Below are 22,011 nucleotides of genomic sequence, written 5' to 3' on the forward strand. Positions count from 1 at the left end.
ACCAAGTTTATAGATATTGAATAATTTACAGACTAGAAAAACAGGTAACTGGTTAATATTGAAAAATAGGAACGAAATTCCAGGGATAAATCATAGCCTAGGACTGTCCTACAAATCAGGGACAGTTGGCTGTTGACACTAATACATAAATCAAACAAATATAATCTGCAATCAATCCACAGGAGGACTTAGATTGATCCCACAATGCCTCGCTGCAACCACTCTAGCAGCATCTAGTTCGCTTCTCTACAACTCTATCACCAAGAATTTGATTGGTCGGTTTGTTGGATTTAGCAACAGGGTTTTCTATCGTAGTTACCCCGCCCCTCTAAGAGGCTCTCCTAGCACACTGGCTTCTGATTGGTATTCCTCACGTCTGTCAGTGCGCAGCTATTGGTGGGAGGTGGTTTTAAGACGTCATCCAAAGTGGAGGAAGCAAGAAAGAAAAAAACCCAAACAAACAAAAGTGAATGAAACAGGTGACCGGGAAGAGGGAGGTGTGATATACCGGCAGCTGAAGGGTTAACATGCACTGTGTCTCTTATTAGAGTATGAGTTTATTATTGTGAAAGGATTAATATGTTTGGCATATTGGGGATTATACGTGCGACCATGCATGCCACAGTGCACACCTATAGCATCATCTATTTATATAGTGCAACTATATAATATAGTGTGAGAGTTGTGTGATTATGTATAGAGTTTACATGCAATGAACCGTATACTAATACAAAAGTAATGCTGCATAATAACTTCTCTAGAAGTAATATAGGTTAGTACAGTATCTAGGATTATATGAGGCTCAATATTAATAAATGCTAGTTAAATAATTTTATTTTACTTCCGCAGAAATTAGTAAGTGTTGCAATAAAGATAGCACAACAAGAGGCAGGGAGCTGTTGCTATATAATACCACACTGCCAATCAAAATGATTTATAAGGAGCTTGGAAGTTCAGGATGCAGTTTATATTATTGTTTTTATGTTTTTCTTTTTTAGAACCACATTCTCCACAATGGAGGCTGAAGCAGATTCAGCTGCAGAAATGAATGGTCAGGAAGAGGTGGACAGTGATGGGGAAGACAGCGCTAGTCAGTCCGACTCTGAGGAGGAGAGCTCTGGTTTGTGTTTGCTAGAGAATTACTTTGAGGCAGAAATGTTGTATATCATGCTATAAATTATAGTTATAAACAAAAGTCCCCACACTCCTAATCATTAGTCCTATTCTGATGTTGGTGCTGTTGCCTTTTCTACTGAATAGACAGTATCATGACAATTGGTGTTCCACTTTTTATTGTATTAGTGTAATCTATGCATTGTAACAAATTTATTTCAGTTTTAGTGGGTTGGTATGTTCAGGTCTGCAGCCACGCACAACAGACAGATCTCATTTGCGGCGTTTTTTTGTTTTGTTTTTTTCCCTGTATTGTGTTATTCACTGGTTGTTGAAATATAGATGTCAATTGCCTTCCGCTAGTAATGTATGTTTGCAGATAGCAACTTTGTGACATGCAATACCTGACCTAGCTCTACAAGGTGTGCTCTTTCTTTAAGTGGTGCGTTCTCTAAGTTTCCCTTGTCAAATGTTTCTTAAAAAAAACATAAGAGAGACACATGTACTTTGTGGTTAAATCCTGTGACCCAAGATGCAGGGTACTTGAAAGAAATCCTTTTTGACTATTCAATCCAACAGGACTGTCTTTACCATGGGTTTGCTTCTGTTTTGTTTCGCTATAGACTGGTTAAAAAGTGCCCCCTTAGTGAGTATATAAGCAAGCTCCTCCCCTTCCTCCATGTATTTTTGTGTCTCTCCAAGCTAGACGGGTCATCTAGAGAATACTTTGATGTTTTGTTTTATTTTTTCTGTAATACAGGGCTTACCTGGTTTTCTTCCCAGTGATATACTGCTGAGGTGTAAGCTGTGGTAGGGATAGCAACCTGGAAATCGATGCTCTGCTACTTCCCTGTTGGGAATGTTTTCTTCAGCAATAGGATTAATTCTGTGGGCAAGTTGATCTCCAACTAGAGATCTTAAAGAAATTGAATCTCAAATGGTTTTCATTGGATGTGATCATAAAACGTTAAAAGACGACCAAGTGATCTCTCAAATAGCGGATAAGCCCAAAATTAGTGACCAGAGGAATGTCACTTTCAGAGCTTTAGTGGGTGATGTAACACAGTGCATGATCACAGAAAGAAAAGTGGTTTGGAAAGCAATTCAACATTTCCTTTATCAAACACCACGGATATACTCAGACAGCAGGACTCTGGTGGCCTTCATAAGTCAGGGAGGAAGCAGAGCAATGATGGCGGAAATAGAAAATTATGCTTTCGGCAAAAAATAATGTAAAGGCTTTATCAGCACTACATGTAGCAGGCTTTTAAATTTAGACTCCACTTGCCTGGATAGATCTATATGCGGCTGAGATAGTCTGCTAGTACGTTCTGCTTTCACCTGCGGCCCCAAACTTTTTTTTTTCTTGCTTTACTGTCAGATTTGTTTGTTATTTGCTTGTAACACTTGTTCAAAATGCCTGATGATATGTTATGTTATCACAGATGGTTATCTTTCTTTTATTAACTCTATTGTATTAATTTATTTTACGGAAATTGAGATTATGGGTTATGCGCAGCCCTTTTGGAGTTTAAAGAGCCCCTGAAGCGTATTAAGTTTCCTATCGCTGGTTTACATCATCATCATCATTTGTTTATTTATATAGCGCCAACATATTCCGTAGCGCTTTACAATTGGGGACAAACATAATAAACTAATAAACAAACTGGGTAAAACAGACAAAGAGGTGAGAAGGCCCTGCTCGCAAGCTTACAATCTATGGGAATTGTGTTTCTTTCTGTCGTATGTGTTTTTGACTGAAATCTTTAGGATCCTTTAAATTGAAAGATTTTTTGAGCACGGTTCTCATTCCTATTGTGGTTTAACCTGTACAGTGTTGCAGGAGAGTTTGGCACTTTATAAATAATAATATCATCAGTGATTAATTTTAGCTTACCATAGATCTTAAAATATCTGAAGGAAAGAAATTGTGAGCAGTGTTTCCTCCCTGGGTCTTTATAGGGAATGTATCTCATGCCCATTGCACTACTCTCTTTGGTTTACCTGAGACTAAATGAGCATTATAGCTTTCTTCTCGCTCTGTAAAAATCAACATAATGTGGTGACTTGTATCACCAGTAATCCATGGTTACTGGTTTCCACTTGTATTACCGTTATAGTTTCATGTGGGGATGACACGTGTTCCTTATATAGTTGCTGACTAAACTATTTCAATCCCTTACAGAATGGAAATGATCTCCTGTGTGCCAGATAATTTATATCTTAACATGGACCGTTTTGTGTTTGTGTTAAGTTGTTTTCATTTCCCCTCCATCATATTGGTGTTCTATCAGTATCATCACCACATTCTGAAGTTCTAGTATTTGTGATGCGCATTCATTTGCATATTCCATTGTCACTCTTGTTGAGGTATAGAGGCTGCCACCTGGTACACAGCAGCGTTGGAGATAGTGCTTTCTCCATATAGCCTCCACCTGTGATCAGGAGATTGCAGTTATTTGTTTTTCTCTATTGTAGGTAGGTGGGAGATTGTCCTGTAAATATGTGACTTCATTGTGTGTGTCAAATACATATTTGTTTGGCTTGCTCCTGTAACTCTTGTGCAATACTGGAAGTATTGCTATTTCTTCACATAGCTTAAACGCTGTGCTCGCCCTTCACTCTGCCCTCACACCCACGGTGACCCTTGCCACTCCGTCTTTTTGACCTACCTTCCTTCTCCCTTTTATCTCTCCTTCTCTCCTTTCACGCTTTTCTTTTCATTATATTCTCGCAAAACAAACAAAACACCACCGGTCATACTGACTTGCAATTTCTACTTTTCACGTTCCTTTATTTTTCTACATGTGTACAAAACTATTTCTATTAACCTCTGTTGTTAATACACATTGACTTGTTATTACTATGACCTTTTAATAAATATAAACTTTTAAAAAAAAAAAAAAAAGACTGAGGGGAAAGAATTGAGCAATGTTTCCCCCTTGGGGAATGTATCTCATGTCTCATAACCTGTCTCTTACACTGCACCATTTGGTTTACCTAATTCAATATGGTCTTATTTGTAACTTCTCGCTCAGTAAAAAACAAAATAGTGTGGTGACTCGTATCACATCCATGGTTACTGGTTTCCACTTGTAATGTCATCCCCATATGAAACTCTAATGACATGTCTTCCTTACATAGTCGCTGACTAAATTAAACTTTCACTTCCTTACAGAAAGGAAATGATCTCCAGTGTGCCAGATAATTTATATCTTAGCATGAACTGGTTTGTGTTAACAAGTTGTTTTCTTTTCCCCTCCATCATATTGGTGTTCTGTCAGTATGTACCATCATCACATTCTGAAGTTCTAGTATTTGTGATGCGTGTTCATTTGCATATTCCATTGTCACTCTTGTTGAGGTATAGAGGCTGCCACCTGGTACACAGCAGCATTGGAGCTAGTGCTTTCTCCATATAGCCTCCATCTGTGATCAGGAGATTGCAGTTATTTGTTTTTCTCTATTGTAGGTAGGTGGGAGATTGTCCTGTAAATAGATGTAACTTTATTGTGTGTTTTAACTACAGATTTGTTTGGCTTGCTCCTGTAAATCTTGTTAACTTCATGGAAATATAGTAAATACTCCGACATCTTATTCATATGATCATTCATGGTTTCCTAGGGGGGTGTTAATAACGGTTCCAATAATGGGTCCTTTTTTAACATTTGCCAGATTTTCTGTATTACAGACTCCCATTTTTTTATGGTCCCTATTGAATCCTGAAACAAAGTTTCTGGTGTTTTTAGTAAAGATCATCTATCTACTGTCAGTCTCATCCTTTTATTTTAAATAGAAAAGGATCATAATCCTTTCTCGTTAAGTCTTTCAGTGTACAGTATAGGGACAGATGAAATTATAGACACAGTTCTGAAAATCTTTTGTTGCAATAAACAAAATAATAATATAAGAACCCATTGGGATACCAGCTCTACATTTGGTATTGACTGTCTTTTTAAAATTTTCAAACCATTTGTGTTTATTCCTTGATGTTTTAGTCTTATGTTTTTGTTTTTTTAAATGTTTTCAAAATTTGAACCCTCAAACCTAGTCATGTTGTATATTAAATTTTAAATCATGTTGAATTCTGAACAAAATGTGTTTTGTGTTGGGTTTTTTTATTCTCTTACCCGAGACAGTCAGTCAGATTTTTGGATATACATGTCTGCTAAAAAAATTGTGGCTTTCTGAAAATGGCAAACATGAGAGAATTTTTAAAATTGGAACAGTTTATGTGGAATTACCAGTTATTCATTCAGATGTATATCAGTACAAGAGATTTCTGTGTGATACAGTAGTCTGTTGATTAGAGTGAATGTGCAGTCTACTTACTGTTATGTGAAAGCAATGTTCACTTTTGTTAAACATTTTTCTGCGGTAACATAAATATAGGAATATTTATGGAGCCTTTTAGTGAGAACTGTATATAAATTCTTTTTTTTTTTTTTTTGCATTGGGCATACTTTTACGTATAAGCTTCATAAAAAGAGCAACGACAATCTGACGCTCACCATTGTACTAAAATGTTTTTTGGCATTTCTTTGGCAGTCTAAGAAATCTAAATTGCTTGAGCCAAATTCGCCCTCCGCAGAAAACACAGTGGGCAACTGCTTCCCTAACATGGCATTCTCTCAGTCTGCTGCCTTTAGATATGCCTCAGACTGGCTCTTTTGAACGTGAATTTTCAAATAACAAAAACTTTGCTCCTTACTCGAGGACTGTTTTGTTGCATTTGCCGAGGTCACAGATACCACATAATCTCCAACATAATCTACTGTTCAACCACACTTAAAGCATGGTCCTATATTACTAAATAATACCATCTGGACACTACTCACACAAAGTTCCTTACTCTCTGAGGAAACCCAGCTTTTGCCCCTAGTTTAGATAATGCAACTTTCCTTGAATGGAAGTAAAAGGAATTGCTACTATTAAGGATGTTTTTGATCCTGGAAGCACATTATACACTTTCCAACAACTAAAGGCGGAAAAAAAATCTTCCGACTACCCAATTCTACATGTATCTAAGAATCGGACATTACATTTTGTTACTCAGAATAAGATTACTCTACCTGAACCTGATGCATTTGAATCCCTACTGCACTTTCTTGTTAGTAACAAATACAGGATCAAATATCTTTAGAAGGACTTGGCGTCAACGAACTTAGCCCTTTTATGGTCAAAGACACTGACCGTATTCGGAAAGAAGTACCCAATTTACCTGATGCACGACCCCTCCTTGATCATTTTGAACGTGTAATGAAAAATCTCACGTCGGCCAGCCTACAAGAAGTGCACCTCAAACACTCAATAGGGTGAATATATCACAATACCAGCGAAAACATATGGTGCCCACTGAGACGAGACGCTGCCCCAAATGTATACATTGTAACGCTACCTTTTTCCACAATTTCTGGTCCTGTAGAAACACCAAATATTTCTCTATGGTCAACCTTCCTGCCATAAAAAGAGGAGTTTAATGTAAAGGCTAGGTGAGAGGTGCAGTTCATATTTTTATTAAAGAAAGCTCCTCAGGGTGATTTGGATGAGGCTAACCTGAATTATATTCTCAATTATACAATATACCGATTACAAATATTTCGGACTATTGAGGCATGACCTTACACACACTAAAAAGCAGAGGTGGCCAAATAGTAGATCAAAGCCAACTGGTCAATCTCCGTTAATAGTTCACTTGATTAAGGTTTAAGTATTGTATTAATGAGCATGGAATTGCATTGCGCATGTGCTGTCTTTAAGATGCTGGTGAATATGCCTACTGTTTGCTGCTCATTCCGGTTTAAGCGCATGAATTCAAGCACTGGTATAATAACTCTTGAGATGTCCTTCCACCATAAACATACTTAGGCAGACACTCCACCTGGAGACATCACCAGCTCACACTTTGCTGTCTGTTCTGTTCTCTATGGGAACCTCATCTGCCCACGTTCATGTGCTCTTTTGTCTAGCTCTGATCCCAGGTAAGACACTGTGTCATAGACAGACTCTGTCTGTCACAGGGTATCCTAGTCACAGGGTATCGTAGTCACGTGTACGCAAATGACACATCCACATGTGATTTTGGTGCAAGTTATGCATCATTTTTAAAGCAAGATACTGAGTCCTTCACGCAGAATAAGTGTTGTCATATTTTTGATTCTTTTATTAAAAATGTAAAGGTTTACATCATCATCATCATTTATTTATTTATATAGCGCCAACATATTCCGTAGCGCTTTACAATTGGGGACAAACATAATAAACTAATAAACACACTGGGTAAAACAGACAAAAAGTTGAGAAGGCCCTGCTCGCAAGCTTACAATCTATGGGAATTGTGTTTCTTTCTGTCGTATGTGTTTTTGACTGAAATCTTTAGGATCCTTTAAATTGAAAGATTTTTTGAGCACGGTTCTCATTCCTATTGTGGTTTAACCTGTACAGTGCTGCAGGAGAGTTTGGCACTTTATAAATAATAATATCAGTGATTAATTTTAGCTTACCATAGATCTTAAAATATCTGAAGGAAAGAAATTGTGAGCAGTCTTTTCTCCCTGGGTCTTTATAGGGAATGTATCTCATGCCCATTGCACTACTCTCTTTGGTTTACCTGAGACTATATGAGCATTATAGCTTTCTTCTCGCTCTGTAAAAATCAACATAATGTGGTGACTTGTATCACCAGTAATCCATGGTTACTGGTTTCCACTTGTATTACCGTTATAGTTTCATGTGGGGATGACACGTGTTCCTTATATAGTTGCTGACTAAACTATTTCAATCCCTTACAGAATGGAAATGATCTCCTGTGTGCCAGATAATTTATATCTTAACATGGACCGTTTTGTGTTTGTGTTAAGTTGTTTTCATTTCCCCTCCATCATATTGGTGTTCTATCAGTATCATCATCACATTCTGAAGTTCTAGTATTTGTGATGCGCATTCATTTGCATATTCCATTGTCACTCTTGTTGAGGTATAGAGGCTGCCACCTGGTACACAGCAGCGTTGGAGATAGTGCTTTCTCCATATAGCCTCCATCTGTGATCAGGAGATTGCAGTTATTTGTTTTTCTCTATTGTAGGTAGGTGGGAGATTGTCCTGTAAATATGTGACTTCATTGTGTGTGTCAAATACATATTTGTTTGGCTTGCTCCTGTAACTCTTGTGCAATACTGGAAGTATTGCTATTTCTTCACATAGCTTAAACGCTGTGCTCGCCCTTCACTCTGCCCTCACACCCACGGTGACCCTTGCCACTCCGTCTTTTTGACCTACCCTCCTTCTCCCTTTTATCTCTCCTTCTCTCCTTTCACTCTTTTTTTCTTTTCATTATATTCTCGCAAAACAAACAAAACACCACCGGTCATACTGACTTGCAATTTCTACTTTTCACGTTCCTTTATTTTTCTACATTCATTTTTAAAGCAAGATACTGAATCCTTCACGCAGAATAAGTGTTGTCATATTTTTGATTCTTTTATTAAAAATGTAAAGGTTTGACGTTGTTACATATCATTGCCTAGTTGACCTACTAAATATTACACTGCATACTGTGGTAGATCACAAATATTTTCTGTTTTTAGAGTAGATCAGAATCCCAGTTTCCGTTCACCTTTGCTATAAAGCATCTGGTTTTTTTTTGACATCTCCATTTCATAAAGTGTTAAGTAGTATGGAAAGACTATCCTTTCTAGGAAGTGACAAGTTCACTCATGGGGAACAGAATGTCAAGTTATAGATTCTAACTCGCCAAAGTAGGTCCAAGCAATCACAAATTTTAGTTAGTTGAACCGATTATTGCTACCATAGTGTAATATAGATTTATTAATCTAGAGCCTATATTTACCCCAAATTACAAATAAATGTTTAAAATCTTTAATTACCTCCCATTTTGATGATTTTCGATGTCTCCATCATTGAGTTCTGTGTCCCTCTTAGTCTGGAGGAGAAAACGATACCAGCCTCCTAAATATTCCCTCTAGTGCCCATGATTGGACTGATGGGCTTTTCTTCTGCTAGTTGGGCTGTTTTTCACTATCTCTAGTTTCAGACCGTTGTTCCTCTTTCTTGTTTTATATTTGTAAACTGACCCTGTGCTATGTAAAAGAAAGATTAAGGGCTAGATTTCCTAAACTGCTGGTTTGGAAAAGTGGAGATGTTGCCTATAGCAACCAATCAGATTCTATCTGTCATTTTGTAGAATGCACTAAATAAATGAAAGCTAGAATCTGATTGGTTGCTATAGGCAACTTCTCCACTTTTCCAAACCCGCAGTTTAGTAAGTCTAGCCCTAAGTGAGAGAGGAGGAGTAGTGTACCTATGCATGGTTGAGCCTAAATCTATAATTTGACTTTACAATGTCTGATCACTTCTTTTATTGGTAATATATTTAACATAATCCTACTCTAAGAGGGAATTCTTTATATATTTTGGCAGAGATGGATGACCTGGATTGTGAGCGTCGCAGAAACGAATGTCTTGATGAGATGTGTCACTTGGAAAAACAGTTTTCAGAACTGAAAGAGAAGTGAGTACCACCATCACCTCCCTCATTTCTGTCTCTCTCAATGTGATTCTGTGTGTGGGCATCTTCCAATGTGCCATACTTTATTGCTTGTGTGTCTAGATAAAGAACATCATGGGTACAAATAGATGTTTAGTTTTTTTCCTTAATACTACAGGTTATTCAAAGAAAGATTGAGCCAGCTAAAGGCCAAACTGGAAGAGGTGACCTCTGGTAGAGCCATGGAATATATTAATCCTTTAACAGACCTACAGAAGAACATGAAAATCCGCATTGAAGTTGCAGGTAACCTTATTTCCGCCACTACAGTGCTACTCAATTGAAGTTTGATATATTTCATTTTGCCTCAACAGCGCAGCATGACTTCAATGGGGACCACTAATGTTAATAAACATGAAATGATTTCTGTGTGAATTGATTTTAGTCTGTGTATTACCTGATATTATCAAAATCTAGTTGAAATTAATCCCACCTATGCCGAATAGAAAAGGGGCATCATCACTGATTCCAACTAGTTATTGAGCCCAAAAAAGGACGTTTCAGTCACAACAGGACCTTTTGGTTTGTTACATGTTGGCTAGTCTTTTGGGTTCAATAAATCGTTTTGCTGATGTGTGCTACTGTCTCTTCTGTTTGGACTGTGTCATTTGAGGACTTGGTGAACCTGAAGACTAGTGTACACTCCTATCTACCAGGAATGAAGGTTGAAATGGTGTTTGGTTGTTTACTACATCCCAGTGCCTTCTTAAAACAAAAGTTATCTCTGCTTGATTGTAAGCACTCACAAGCAGGACCCTTTCTTACCACCTGTTTAATGTCTGCACCTTCTCAGACAACCTTGTATGAAGCTGCTTGGTGTTTTTGCATGACTTATTTTTGCATAGAAGTTGTATTATATAGGATTTGTTATACTGACTTTCTGTCCCAACAGAGTTGTAGTATCTTGTAAATAAACGATAATGTAATAATATAAAGTAGCAATGCCTCACAAAAACAAAAAATGGATGTCTTTAATTTAAAGCATTTTGGATTGAGATGTATCCGACTTTGATACAGCTGTTTCAACTCTATTACTGGACTTGAAATATGGCGTTTAGATGAATTTGGTAGCATCGGGCTAACAAGAAGGTTGTGGTACTTGTACATTCTTAATATGGCAATGTTCCCATCGTGGCGTCTGCCTCTAAGACACGACCTGTTAAGTCGCCAGGGTTTAGATCTCAACCTGGTGTTAACACCCTTACAGGATCCTTCTTTTGAACCTTTTGATTTGGTGGAGTTAAAGTTACTTACTTGAAAGACTATTTTTTATTTTTTTTTGCCATCTCTACAGCTAGGAAAGTTTTGGATCTTTGTCTTGTAGGTGTCCATATCTTATTTTTCATGTAGAGAGAGCTGTTCTTTTCAGTTCAAAGTTGTCTCCAAGTTTTATCTAAATCAGGAAATTTTGATTCCGTCCTTCTCCAGAAGAAGAGATCTGTTTGGATGTGGACAGACTTTTGAGGACCTATGTTCATAGGACTCGTGTGTAAGACAGTTGAAGATTTGGTCCTCTATAATGTGCACAAGAGTTGTTGGCCAGCGTCCAAACAGACCATTGCTAGGTGGATTACTTTGGTACTTCGCTTACATTGGAGCAGGGCGATCTGTTTCCAAAAATGTGAGGGCACATTCTACCAGATTGCTGAGTGCCTCCTGGGTAGCACGGCACAGGGGCTCTGCTGAGTAGGTGTAAACAAAGATTTACAGTTACAGCATTTAACATGTTCAGGTTATAACGTATTGAAGGAAATACTATCTGTCTTTTGAGGAAGAGACATCCAGGACCAAGAGAAAGTGGTTCAGAGAAGCCTGTTTTTTATTTCACTTTGGTACACCGTTATATTGAACAACTAATGAATATATGAATTGTTTCTCTAAATTACTACACCAGAAGGAGCCCTTTCTTCTGTTGGTATTTTCTAGATTGTGTAAGCACCTCCTGTACAATAGCTGTGTTATGTGGAATCTGGACACCGCCCTGACACTAGAAGTATCCTCATATGTTTGAAGTGTTTCACTGGAGTTCTTGTCACATGGGACGTTGTTTGTTTAGCACCACTCCTACTATTTTTTATTTTTTTTTAATGATATAAAATAATCCACATGTAAAAAAACTCCTTGTTGGAATACGGATTTGTTGGTTTGTGTATGAGTCGATCTAGGCATGAACATACAATATGCCTCCACAGCATATTAAACAAGCAGGTAAGCTGTATAACCGCTGCCTGCAAAGGAAGATCATCAGTATAGTATAATACTGGCTTGTACCCACAACAATATGCCCAGTGCTCTTTGGCTTCCTTTTTCATAGTGTATTGACTATAATCTGTAAAGTTCAGCAATAATCTATTTTTGTGGATGGAAGTTCTCTTGTTGACATAGCAGAAAATTAATTGATGGAACTCTCCGGAAGTAATTCAGATTTTACCAGGCAAGTAGTAATCCTGCAAGAAAGGAAACTGCTCGATATGTCAACCTAAAGAGGTTTATTCAATTACAGATATATTGTGGTTCAGTTACAAAACATTTATTTTTGAAATACACCAATTATTTTGTTGATCACAAGTAAACTATTCATCTGTTTCTTATAGGTATTTATAAGGGCTTTTGTCTGGATGTCATAAAAAACCGTTACGATTGTGAGCTGCAGGGTGCTAAGCAACATTTAGAGGCAAGTGATACACTTTCTTATTTTTCTGACATTTTATATTTATTTCATATATAACGTAATCCATTTTCTTGAGTTTTGTCTGCATATCTGTTTGTTTGTTTTTTTTCTCCTGTTTGAATTTGGCTTGGAAGAAGTGAGATGCACAAATTGAATTTAATTTAGAATCATTTTTAACAATAGCGCACTGTTCTATTGAGTATCCTGCTCCTTCCTCTAATTCTGTGTCCCACATCAGAATAGGGTTCATGCTGACATGCAGGAGAGGAAGAATGTATATAAGTGCTCTGATTAAGTCAGACGCACCTAGAAAGAGCTAGTGCCTGTGTTTTTACACACTGACTTACTCCAAGATGTTGTGAAAGTAGGAAAATTGCTGCTTATACACATTCGAGCCAGATGTCTTTGGTGCTGAACCACTCTATAAAAGAATGGACCCTATTGGCTACATTGTCATGAATGTTGGTTCACTGACAAAGATGGCTGTCTCTTACATGGCGGTGACTGATGCACTTTATATCTGGATTGACAAATTTAGGTATCCTAGTTTCTTATGGCTTAGGTTATGCTAACAGACTGTTAAGGCAGTAGATGTGTATAAATGGCATCTGTTCAAATGCTTTCAGATGCATTTTAGAGCTTCATATCCAGTTGCACAGTAATGTCTTGTGTGATATGACACTGAGAATGCTCTGATGTGCATTAAGTTAAATGTTACTGTTTTTGTTTTCAATTGTGAGTTTAGATTTGCCTAATTTGCCTAATGCAAACCTTCCTTCTCCTTAAGAGGCAAAATTGTGGGGGCCCACCGTCACTGAATGCCGAACCCGCAAAGTTTTCTACTTGGTAACAGTACTCAGAAAACGTATTACACAGGGCAGGAACATGCTGGTATGACAGCAGCACATAGTTGCACACATCCAAGCTCGTATTCTTACCTCCTTAGAACATTTTACATAGGCGGCCATAAATTTTCAAATGGGTGAATAGGGGTTGTATAAAAAGTTATTATTATTTACTCAATATACAGACACTGAAATATTACATAGCCTTGTGTTTTTAAATTTAAAATTGTATGTATTTGCTATTATCTGTCCTTTCAGGAGAATCCAGGATGTATAAGACAGTGGTTTGACAATGAATTGGGAATCTTTTTAGTTTCTTTTATAATTTTGATAAAATAATGGCAAATACACATATTTAATGCTTAAATAAAAAAATAAGTTTATATGAACAGCTTTTGCATGTATTCAGTTAGTATATACCTCTGCTAGTACTTGGTTGGGCCATCCATGGCTTTGATAACTGCTGTTACTTGGCACAGCATGCTCTCAATGGGTTTCTAAGCTAACGCTTTGATTCTATTATCATGAAGCCAAACCTGAATCAGTTGTTCAATCAGCTGTCTCTTACTTGTGCAGATAATTTCACTGATTGCATCTTTCATCTCGTTCCAAATGTTTTCAATTTGATTCATGTTGTGTAGACTATAAATCCGAACGTATTTACTATATATTCACTGTTTTTTAAGTTACAAACCTAAAAATACACAAGTTTAAAAATTCCTAACTCCTTGTCCAGTTTAGCTGCAGAGTGTCACTGATTTTTTTTTTTTTCCCCCGTTTACAGAGTGAGAAGGTTCTCCTGTTTGATAATATGCAGTGTGAACTCCTGGAACGTATCCAGAGACTGGAGGAGGATCGCCAGAGTATAGACATCTCCTCGGGTATGAGTGAACGTAAAAAATATATAAAAATAAACTGTTTTACATTTTGATGCAATATTACATGCGCATGTATACGTTGCGTGCATTCATTTAACTCTACTGGTGTGTATATACTGGTCACTGCTCCTTTGCAAAAATGTAACAGTCAGCCACTGCCATGTTGTTACTTTGCTGGATTAATCTCATTTTGGGTTAATTGGACTTTTACTTGTGGGTAGCAGCAAACTTGGTGGTTTTCTGTTAATTTACAGGTATTCTCAACAATGAGTAAGAAAAGAAAATATGCAATAGTGTAGAAGAGTCCAAATAACACTATGAATCATGAATAAATATATAAATACCAAAATGTATTCTGAAAATATCAATAACGGCAGAATATTAATATCATGTATAATATAACATTAAAATAAAAAAATATACAAATAAATAATAAAATAATAAATATCACATGTGTGATAATACCAAATTTGTTCATGTGGTTTTAGGAATCAACGCCCATATAACTTGCCCATAAGCAGTCATTCAGTTGGTTGGAACCAGCCATCCAAAAAATATAAGTAGTCATGTTGCACCGTTGGCAAATATAATCAACAAATATGATCAGCGGAGTTGTGTAGTGATAATAAAGACATCAGCTTGCCCCAAATCAAACCCACCATATGCGTGGGGTAATAAAACTGTACAATGTATAGTCACTTGCCTCCTTACCAGATGCCTGGATATTTAATCCTTAGACAAACGGAGAAAGTGATAAACATATATAGCAGTATGATCCTTGAGACGAACTCCGCAGCTGTGGGGAGGACGATCGTAAGCAGATTCCTCTAGCAACAATATATATAAAGATTAGTTCCTACCGCTCATAGAGAGTGCTGCTCTGGGTGGAAATAATGGCTGTAACGTCACAGTCAGGTGATTTCACCAGTGAGAATTCACTGGCCTTATGCTCGTATTGAGATGACAGGAAACCACCCAATATCAGAGCATGAATGAGATCCTCTTCCAGTATGTAAAGACAATAAGGTATAGCCACACATGCATCACATGGTATCACATAGTATCACATAGAACTTGACTGACGCGTTTCATCGCCACTGTGCGATTTCCTCAGACATAATGTTACAGATTCCGGGCTTCCTTTTAAACCCCAACAATTGCTAATTAGCTGTTCATCTTTAACACCAATGGGAACTTAACCCTTCTTTTATCCATGGTTCATAGATTACTTGATCAAAATAATCCAAACAACATAAATAAAAAACTTTTAAATATATATATTTAGTTATCTATGACAGATTCATGTTCTCAATTTTTAATTTAAATCGTATTGTTGATATCTTCATGTTTATCCCCGTTCATATCACATGTTATCATATTTTATTAACCACAACCCTCATCTGTATGTAAAATAGGTATGAATAGAAAATAAAGGTAGATAGAAATTATAAATTACAAATATCAGTCACCCCAGAATTCTATCTGAGACTGAATTTCTGGCAAAATATAGACAAAACAAAACTGACACAGTTATTAAACACAATCCATTACTTTGTGTATGCACCATCTAATAAATTAGTTAGAAAACTCACTAAAAGGGAAATGGTGTGCTATAAACATGGCTATTAGACGATAACGCCCACAAATAAATGGACGAACAAATGTTACAAAAATCTAATATAACTAAATTGACTAAACAATATCATTAAGTTCTAAAGATTCATTAAGACTATTAGGGGACAATGTATTAAGAAGATAAATCCAATACACCTCCTGTTTACAGAGGTTGCTGAATTTGGGCATAATCTTGATATGTTCCAACCCTGTTTATGTCAAACAATCAGGGTTACTAAACCACACAAAATATTTTGCCTATGCTCATTAAATCAAACTTTTAGAGGTCTTGTTGTTCTACCTACTTAACACAAATTGCAACTGCATTTAAACAGATATACAATAAACGCAGAGTTGCAAATTATAAATCCTCTGATTTTATATGTTTTACCATTGTGCATAGATCTGACATAATACTTTTTATTTTCAATAAATCTACCCACACCTGATACAACCCTCAGGAATAGGAGGAAGCCAATTCAAATCAGATTTTATTTTCAATCCTAATTCAGGCCTCAGAAAACTTGGTGCCAACATGTTTCTAAGATTGTTGGCTTTTTTAAAAACAACTACCGGTTTATCTGGCAAAAGAGACTTCAATAAAGGGTCCTGTCTGAGAATAGGATAATTAGAACATAAAATTCTCTTGATATTAAACAAGGATTTATTGTATCTGGAAATAAATGGCCACTCGCAATTACTATTCTTTGTATTTTTATTTATATTTTGGTTTATGCCTTGATTTTCATATTTCATCCCCTCGGATGTAGCAACTCGACATCCAACTAAACCAGGAACATCTTCATTATATTTCTCTTTATTATAACTCAATAAAGATTTCCTATCCATGTCCTTGACATCAGTCAGGGCTCGATTTACAAGATAACAAGGATACCCGCGATCCCAAAAATTTTTAGACAGATCTCTGCCTGTTGTTAAAAAAAACAAAACTTTACAATCGGAACAGTTCCTGCGCAGGCGCATCAACTGTCCCTTAGGGATGTTTTGCCTCCACTTTGGACGGTGGCTACTGGAATATGGTAAGTAATTGCTACAATCCACCTTTTTACAAAAAGGTGGATGTAGAGATCAACCCCTCCATGGCCGAGAGATACTCCATATGTGTAGAATGATACTTATAAGTATACTTTAATTACAGTCATTCGTATTAAGAAAATCAACAAATTCTAGTGCCCTCAATTCACCCCCTTTCCAAATGAAAAAAAGATCATCTATGTACCGGCTATTGAGAACGAGGTCCGCACCGAATCCGGTTCCCCAAACTAGGGATTCCTCAAGGTCACCCACGTATAGGTTAGCGTAACTCTGTCTGATCCTCGTCCACATGGCCGTACCAATCACCTGTAAATAGTAACCCCCATCAAACGAAATGTGGTTGTGTGTCAAAATGAACGGTATGGAGTTGACAAGGAACCTTTGGTGTTCAACCGAAAGCTCCGTTTGTCCAACTATAAACTTTTTAATGACCTGAAGGCCATTATCGTGTGGAATGTTAGTATATAGGGATTTGACCTCTAATGTAAGGAAGGATTTCTTCCAAAACAATATCCTGTAGAAGATTCAAAAGATAAGTAGAGTCACGTATATATGAGCACAGCTTGGACACCAGTGGCTGTAAATAAAAATCTACATAACTAGACAAATTAACCGTTAAAGAACCATTACCCGAATTTATAGGATGTCCTGGTGGATTAAGTAGATGTTTATGAATTTTAGGAAGGTGGTAGTAAATTGGTGTGACAAGTGAATAAAAAAATCTATATTCCTCTTTCGAGATGACAGTCGGCTACGGTAAGGTCTAACAAATTTTTAATTTCTGACTTGTATGTTTCACGGGGATTAGTATCTAATTTCCTGTAGAAAACTTTATTATTCAATTGTTGCAAAGCTTCTTTCTTATAATTCAACATATTTTGGACTACTACGCCTCCCCCTTTATCACCCTGTCCAAAATATGTAGTATTGTTTACATGTAACACTTTAGGTTCAAGCTGCATTGTTGTCTCCTTTTGTTCTTATTGTGAAACAAATGACATTCTTTAAGTACAATGTAGTCACAAGAAGTATCTCCCTGTGAAGGGCTTGTAGCTCATATTGTTCCCATCCAAACTATTTCCTTATTTCTTATTATTTAGAGTGGTGGGATGAAGAACTGAGATCAAAACGAAATCGCAAAAAGTGGGATCCCTTCCGGTCTGAGAAGAAGAGGAGAGTTCCTTTGGTTGCTGGTATCCTTCTTTTAAACTGTGCTACATTGATAACGTACTGAATGGCTGTGCACTGTTCCCAAGCCACAGCACATTTTAGCCAGAATAATAAAAAGTTTGTTTTGGCAAGTATTGTTTGGCCTACACACATTGAAATTGTTACCTGGAATGAGAAATATTACTAGTCCAAACTCTTTATACCACCTTAGCACAAGAGAAAGGTATTTTAATAGGTAAACCGCTTAGATGATGAGTACAACAGATGATCACAAATCTTTTGTATGTGAATGAAAGCGTTTTATTTTAACTTGTATCTATTTTACATTTTTTTGGATGATTTCTGTCTTCAGGAGTATGGGGACATTTTTTTTGCACCAAGCTTCGCTAATCTGCGTCTGGGAGCAGAGATGATTCTATGCCAAAAATAAATTTTTAACAAATCTTAAACTATATAAATGGTTTATTTCCAATATTCTAGTCATTTTGGCACGGGAGTCCTGAAAAGCTCACAACTTTAATGAGCTCTATTGATATAAATTAAATTTACTTGACTAAAACGAGGTTGCATTCCTGGATCTTCTATTAGAGGGGCATGTGTCAATCTTACAGTAATGTGGCAAATAGGAGGTACATGAAGTCCAGGGATGCTACCTACAGTATTCAAGTTGCTGCGATATTAAGTGGGAAACCAATATCCCTTTTTCCCTGCTCACTGTGCTGTTGAGAACACTTATGTGACATCATCAAACTCTACCAAGTACTCCAGATTTCAAGGCCGGCAGTAGCTGTATCATGTGCAAAGTGCAGGCAAGCTGAGATGAATGCTTGTATTACAGTGAAGTTTGGCTACAAGTGTAAAAGTTTTGTAGCCTGCAACAACTCACAGACAAAGTAGCATTAAAGAGCGAAAGTCCAGGCTTTAAAAATACCAATGGAACAGGGCTACCTATTGGGCAAAATATGGCAACACACATAATGCTTGCATATTATTACCAACTTGTGAATGTGTCAAAGCTCTGAGACATTGTTTCACTCAGTAAAAACACTTAATTAGTTTTATTTCTAAAGAATGGAAGTATTTCTTGTCACAAAATGTTCTTTCAATTATAAAGCAATACTGTTATAACAAGATTTTATCATGCATACAATATACAGTTTTATTTGATCTTATTATCTTTATTCAGGAGAATGTAGTTGATCAATTCACTATGAACTACCTCTCACTAGAACTGGGACTAGTACACTGCTCTGCTGAAATATCCTGCTGCAGGAACATTCTGATGACCTTCCTGGTGTCAGGTTGTTCTAGCTCACTCACTTTAAAACTGGGTACATACAGACATGCAGCATATACATCCTGTGCTATGACTCTTGACAAACATACCTAAAAACATCTAGATCATGTGTGTTTAAAATATATCTCTAACACAGTGGAGGCAGAACAATTTTTTTGTGCTAAACCACTGGTTATTAGATTGCAACCTATAATTTCATTAGCAACAAGTTCTTAGTAAATTGATAGACTAACTTCTTGTGAATATTTGTTCACTATAGAAAATGGCAGTGTATGGTATGTAGATGATGGGTGAACTTTAATACTTAATCTCTGTTTGTATTCATCTCACTACCATCCTGTAGTATTTGACATTTCTTTGTAATCGTCCAAAGCTTCCAGCACATCTGATATAGTTCTAGCATTAAGTTCTCCTTGACATAGGTATTAGGTCCATATATTGTGTATATGTTGCGGGATCTGGATATCCTAGAAGACTGGACTGCCATCAAAAAGGTAAAAATCAAGATTTTTCTGATCTCTCTAGTTTGAAGCTATGATGGGAGGAAAGTCTGATTCATAGTAAGACACTAGTCTAGAGGGGCCAAATTTATAATACAGTTATAAAATATTCATACATACTTAAGGAAATATGTTTATGTGACTAGTGAATTCAATTACACATGAATGACAGTCAGTTGGTGCTCTTAAAACATTATAGTATAATTGGTAGCATGGAATTGTATTTATACATATGAATATTTTTTTTTTTTGTTTAGGCCAAAGCAGCCGTTTCTCCACAGAAAAGGAAATCAGACAGTGAGTTTTTGGGAATGGGGAAAGTATTCTGAGCTCTGCATCTCTCCATGCATGTTTCCTCACCTCTATACTATTCACCTCATCGCCATTTCCTAGAGTCTGTGTCTCCTTTTGATTAGATGATATGCCCTGTCCAGGTGTAAAAGTTGAGAAGCAACACTTCAGTGCTCGTTGTGAAGATGGCTGCCTATATTATGAAGGCGAGAGCTTCACCAAAGGAGAAGCCATTATTCTTGATATGAAAGATGAACCACCATCACAGTAAGGACACCACATTTACTATGGCTTTTTAGTTTCTTCTTGTTGCACCGCTTTTCCATTTATGTGTGGTTCTTGTCTCACCATTCGAGTCTTTCCTTCTTTCCGAATAGTTTCTAAGCTTAATTGCGCTTGGCACACGGCAGTGTATTTGCTTAAAGTAGTTCCTCCCTCTGTGTAAGCTATGAGGAAGTCTAGTGTCGGCCATCTTTTTGCCGGCCACCTGTTTATATATATTCAGACCTTTCTGGACATGACCTTGGGCAATGGCCAAAACTATTATCAGAGGATTCACACCTCATTTGATTAATAGGAGACCTCTAGGAAGAGATCTAGGGATTCTGATTAAAAGAAAGAAAACAATGCAAGTGTACTAAATGCTATGCTCTGCAAGTCGACTAAGGCTGGGTACACACTATACAGAATTTCTCCCGATGGAATATCCTTAATGATTTTACCAATGATTTTAAAAAAAAAAAGTCCCAATCGGCACACCAATTCATATGTACACACTAAACACATTTTACACGATTTACTTTCAGATCTGTGCTCTTCATCTGTTGTAACCATCTGCTGAAAAGATAGTGACTCTGCGCACTCCATAAAGATCTATGGACACTGCTGGTCATAAGTGCATACACACTACAGAATTGTAACAACATCGTTCCATTGTTGAATGAGATTTTTAGTTCGATTTAAAAATCAAATGAAATGATACGATGTGTTTTGGAATGATAATCGTTCATCATTGGAGTGTACACACTAATGCGTTATTGGGTCGAACGGTTGTTTATCGTTTGATTGGCCTGTTAATCGGCTGAAAACGCTGTAGTGTGTACCCAGCCTTACATTGCACATCAGAAGTACTCAAATATGAATATTTGTATGCAATCATTACTTAATAATAATTTCATTGAATCCTTACAAAGGGAAAAATAGAAAATATAGGAATAGATTCCTTTTAAAACACACTCATTACCTGTATAGAGAGGAGACCAACGTTTTTGGGGACACAGCAATGTACAGGGGAATGAAGCTTATCAATTCACATCAGTTTGAATGAATATTAATTTGCTATTTAAGTTGCTAGTGTAATGGCTAACGAGCCCTACTTTTTATACATAACACCTGTTAATACCTAGGAGCTTATGAATCTTTATCATGTTGTGTCATTCACTGTTTTCTGTCTGCAGGGCTGTGATCACTGCAGTGAGCACAGGAGAAGTTTGGCTTAGACGGGGAGACAGCAGCAAAACAAAGATTTATGTTTCACAATTACAGAAAGGCAAATATTCAGTGAGAAGAGCAGGAAAATAAAATGGTGCCCTCCTGTTTTTCAGTGCATCTGAACTGTGGATCTCTTTAAAATGGTGGCGGGTGATTAATGTAGAATGAAATATGTACTGCGACATCTTTGGATGATGAATGCGTGTGTATGAGCAGTGCAGCACATTGTACTGTGTGTGTGTGTGGAGTGGAAATTAATTGTATATGAATTGCTTGGGATTGGGGGTTAGAGAGCTATACTCAATATACTGTGTTTGCAGAGAGGAGGCTGGAATTTAGTATAGGAGCTGAACATTTCTTCACATATAGTATATAATTATTTTCCTATATTTTACATTTTTTGCACAAACTAAAATTATGTATTTTTATAACCATTAACTTAGACAATAAAGAATTTTGTTTGGATCTGAACAGTCTTGCTCAATGATGTTTACTTGGATAAAAGGTTTGGGACCGCCT

The 22,011-nt window shown here is 36.8% G+C and overlaps 1 protein-coding gene across 6 annotated transcripts; it reads left to right on the top strand.

Moving 5' to 3' along the window:
- The first annotated feature begins 369 nt into the window (after positions 1-369).
- Positions 370-21,963, top strand: BRMS1 (BRMS1 transcriptional repressor and anoikis regulator). 6 transcript variants are annotated; one of them, XM_075188668.1, is made up of 11 exons: positions 370-479; positions 999-1,120; positions 9,553-9,643; positions 9,798-9,925; positions 12,274-12,353; positions 13,980-14,076; positions 17,844-17,936; positions 19,640-19,704; positions 19,968-20,007; positions 20,127-20,268; positions 21,459-21,963. In XM_075188668.1, the coding sequence occupies exons 2-11, from the start codon at positions 1,015-1,017 to the stop codon at positions 21,580-21,582; spliced, it is 966 nt and encodes a 321-aa protein (XP_075044769.1). In that variant the 5' UTR covers positions 370-479; positions 999-1,014; the 3' UTR covers positions 21,583-21,963. The 6 variants fall into 6 exon arrangements, with proteins under 6 accessions (XP_075044769.1, XP_075044774.1, XP_075044771.1 ...); XM_075188673.1 differs by having other exon boundaries at positions 20,145-20,268; XM_075188670.1 differs by having other exon boundaries at positions 374-466.
- The last annotated feature ends 48 nt before the right edge of the window (positions 21,964-22,011 follow it).

The sequence above is a fragment of the Mixophyes fleayi genome, chromosome 10, assembly GCF_038048845.1.
Source record: "Mixophyes fleayi isolate aMixFle1 chromosome 10, aMixFle1.hap1, whole genome shotgun sequence".
Lineage (NCBI taxonomy): Eukaryota > Metazoa > Chordata > Amphibia > Anura > Limnodynastidae > Mixophyes > Mixophyes fleayi.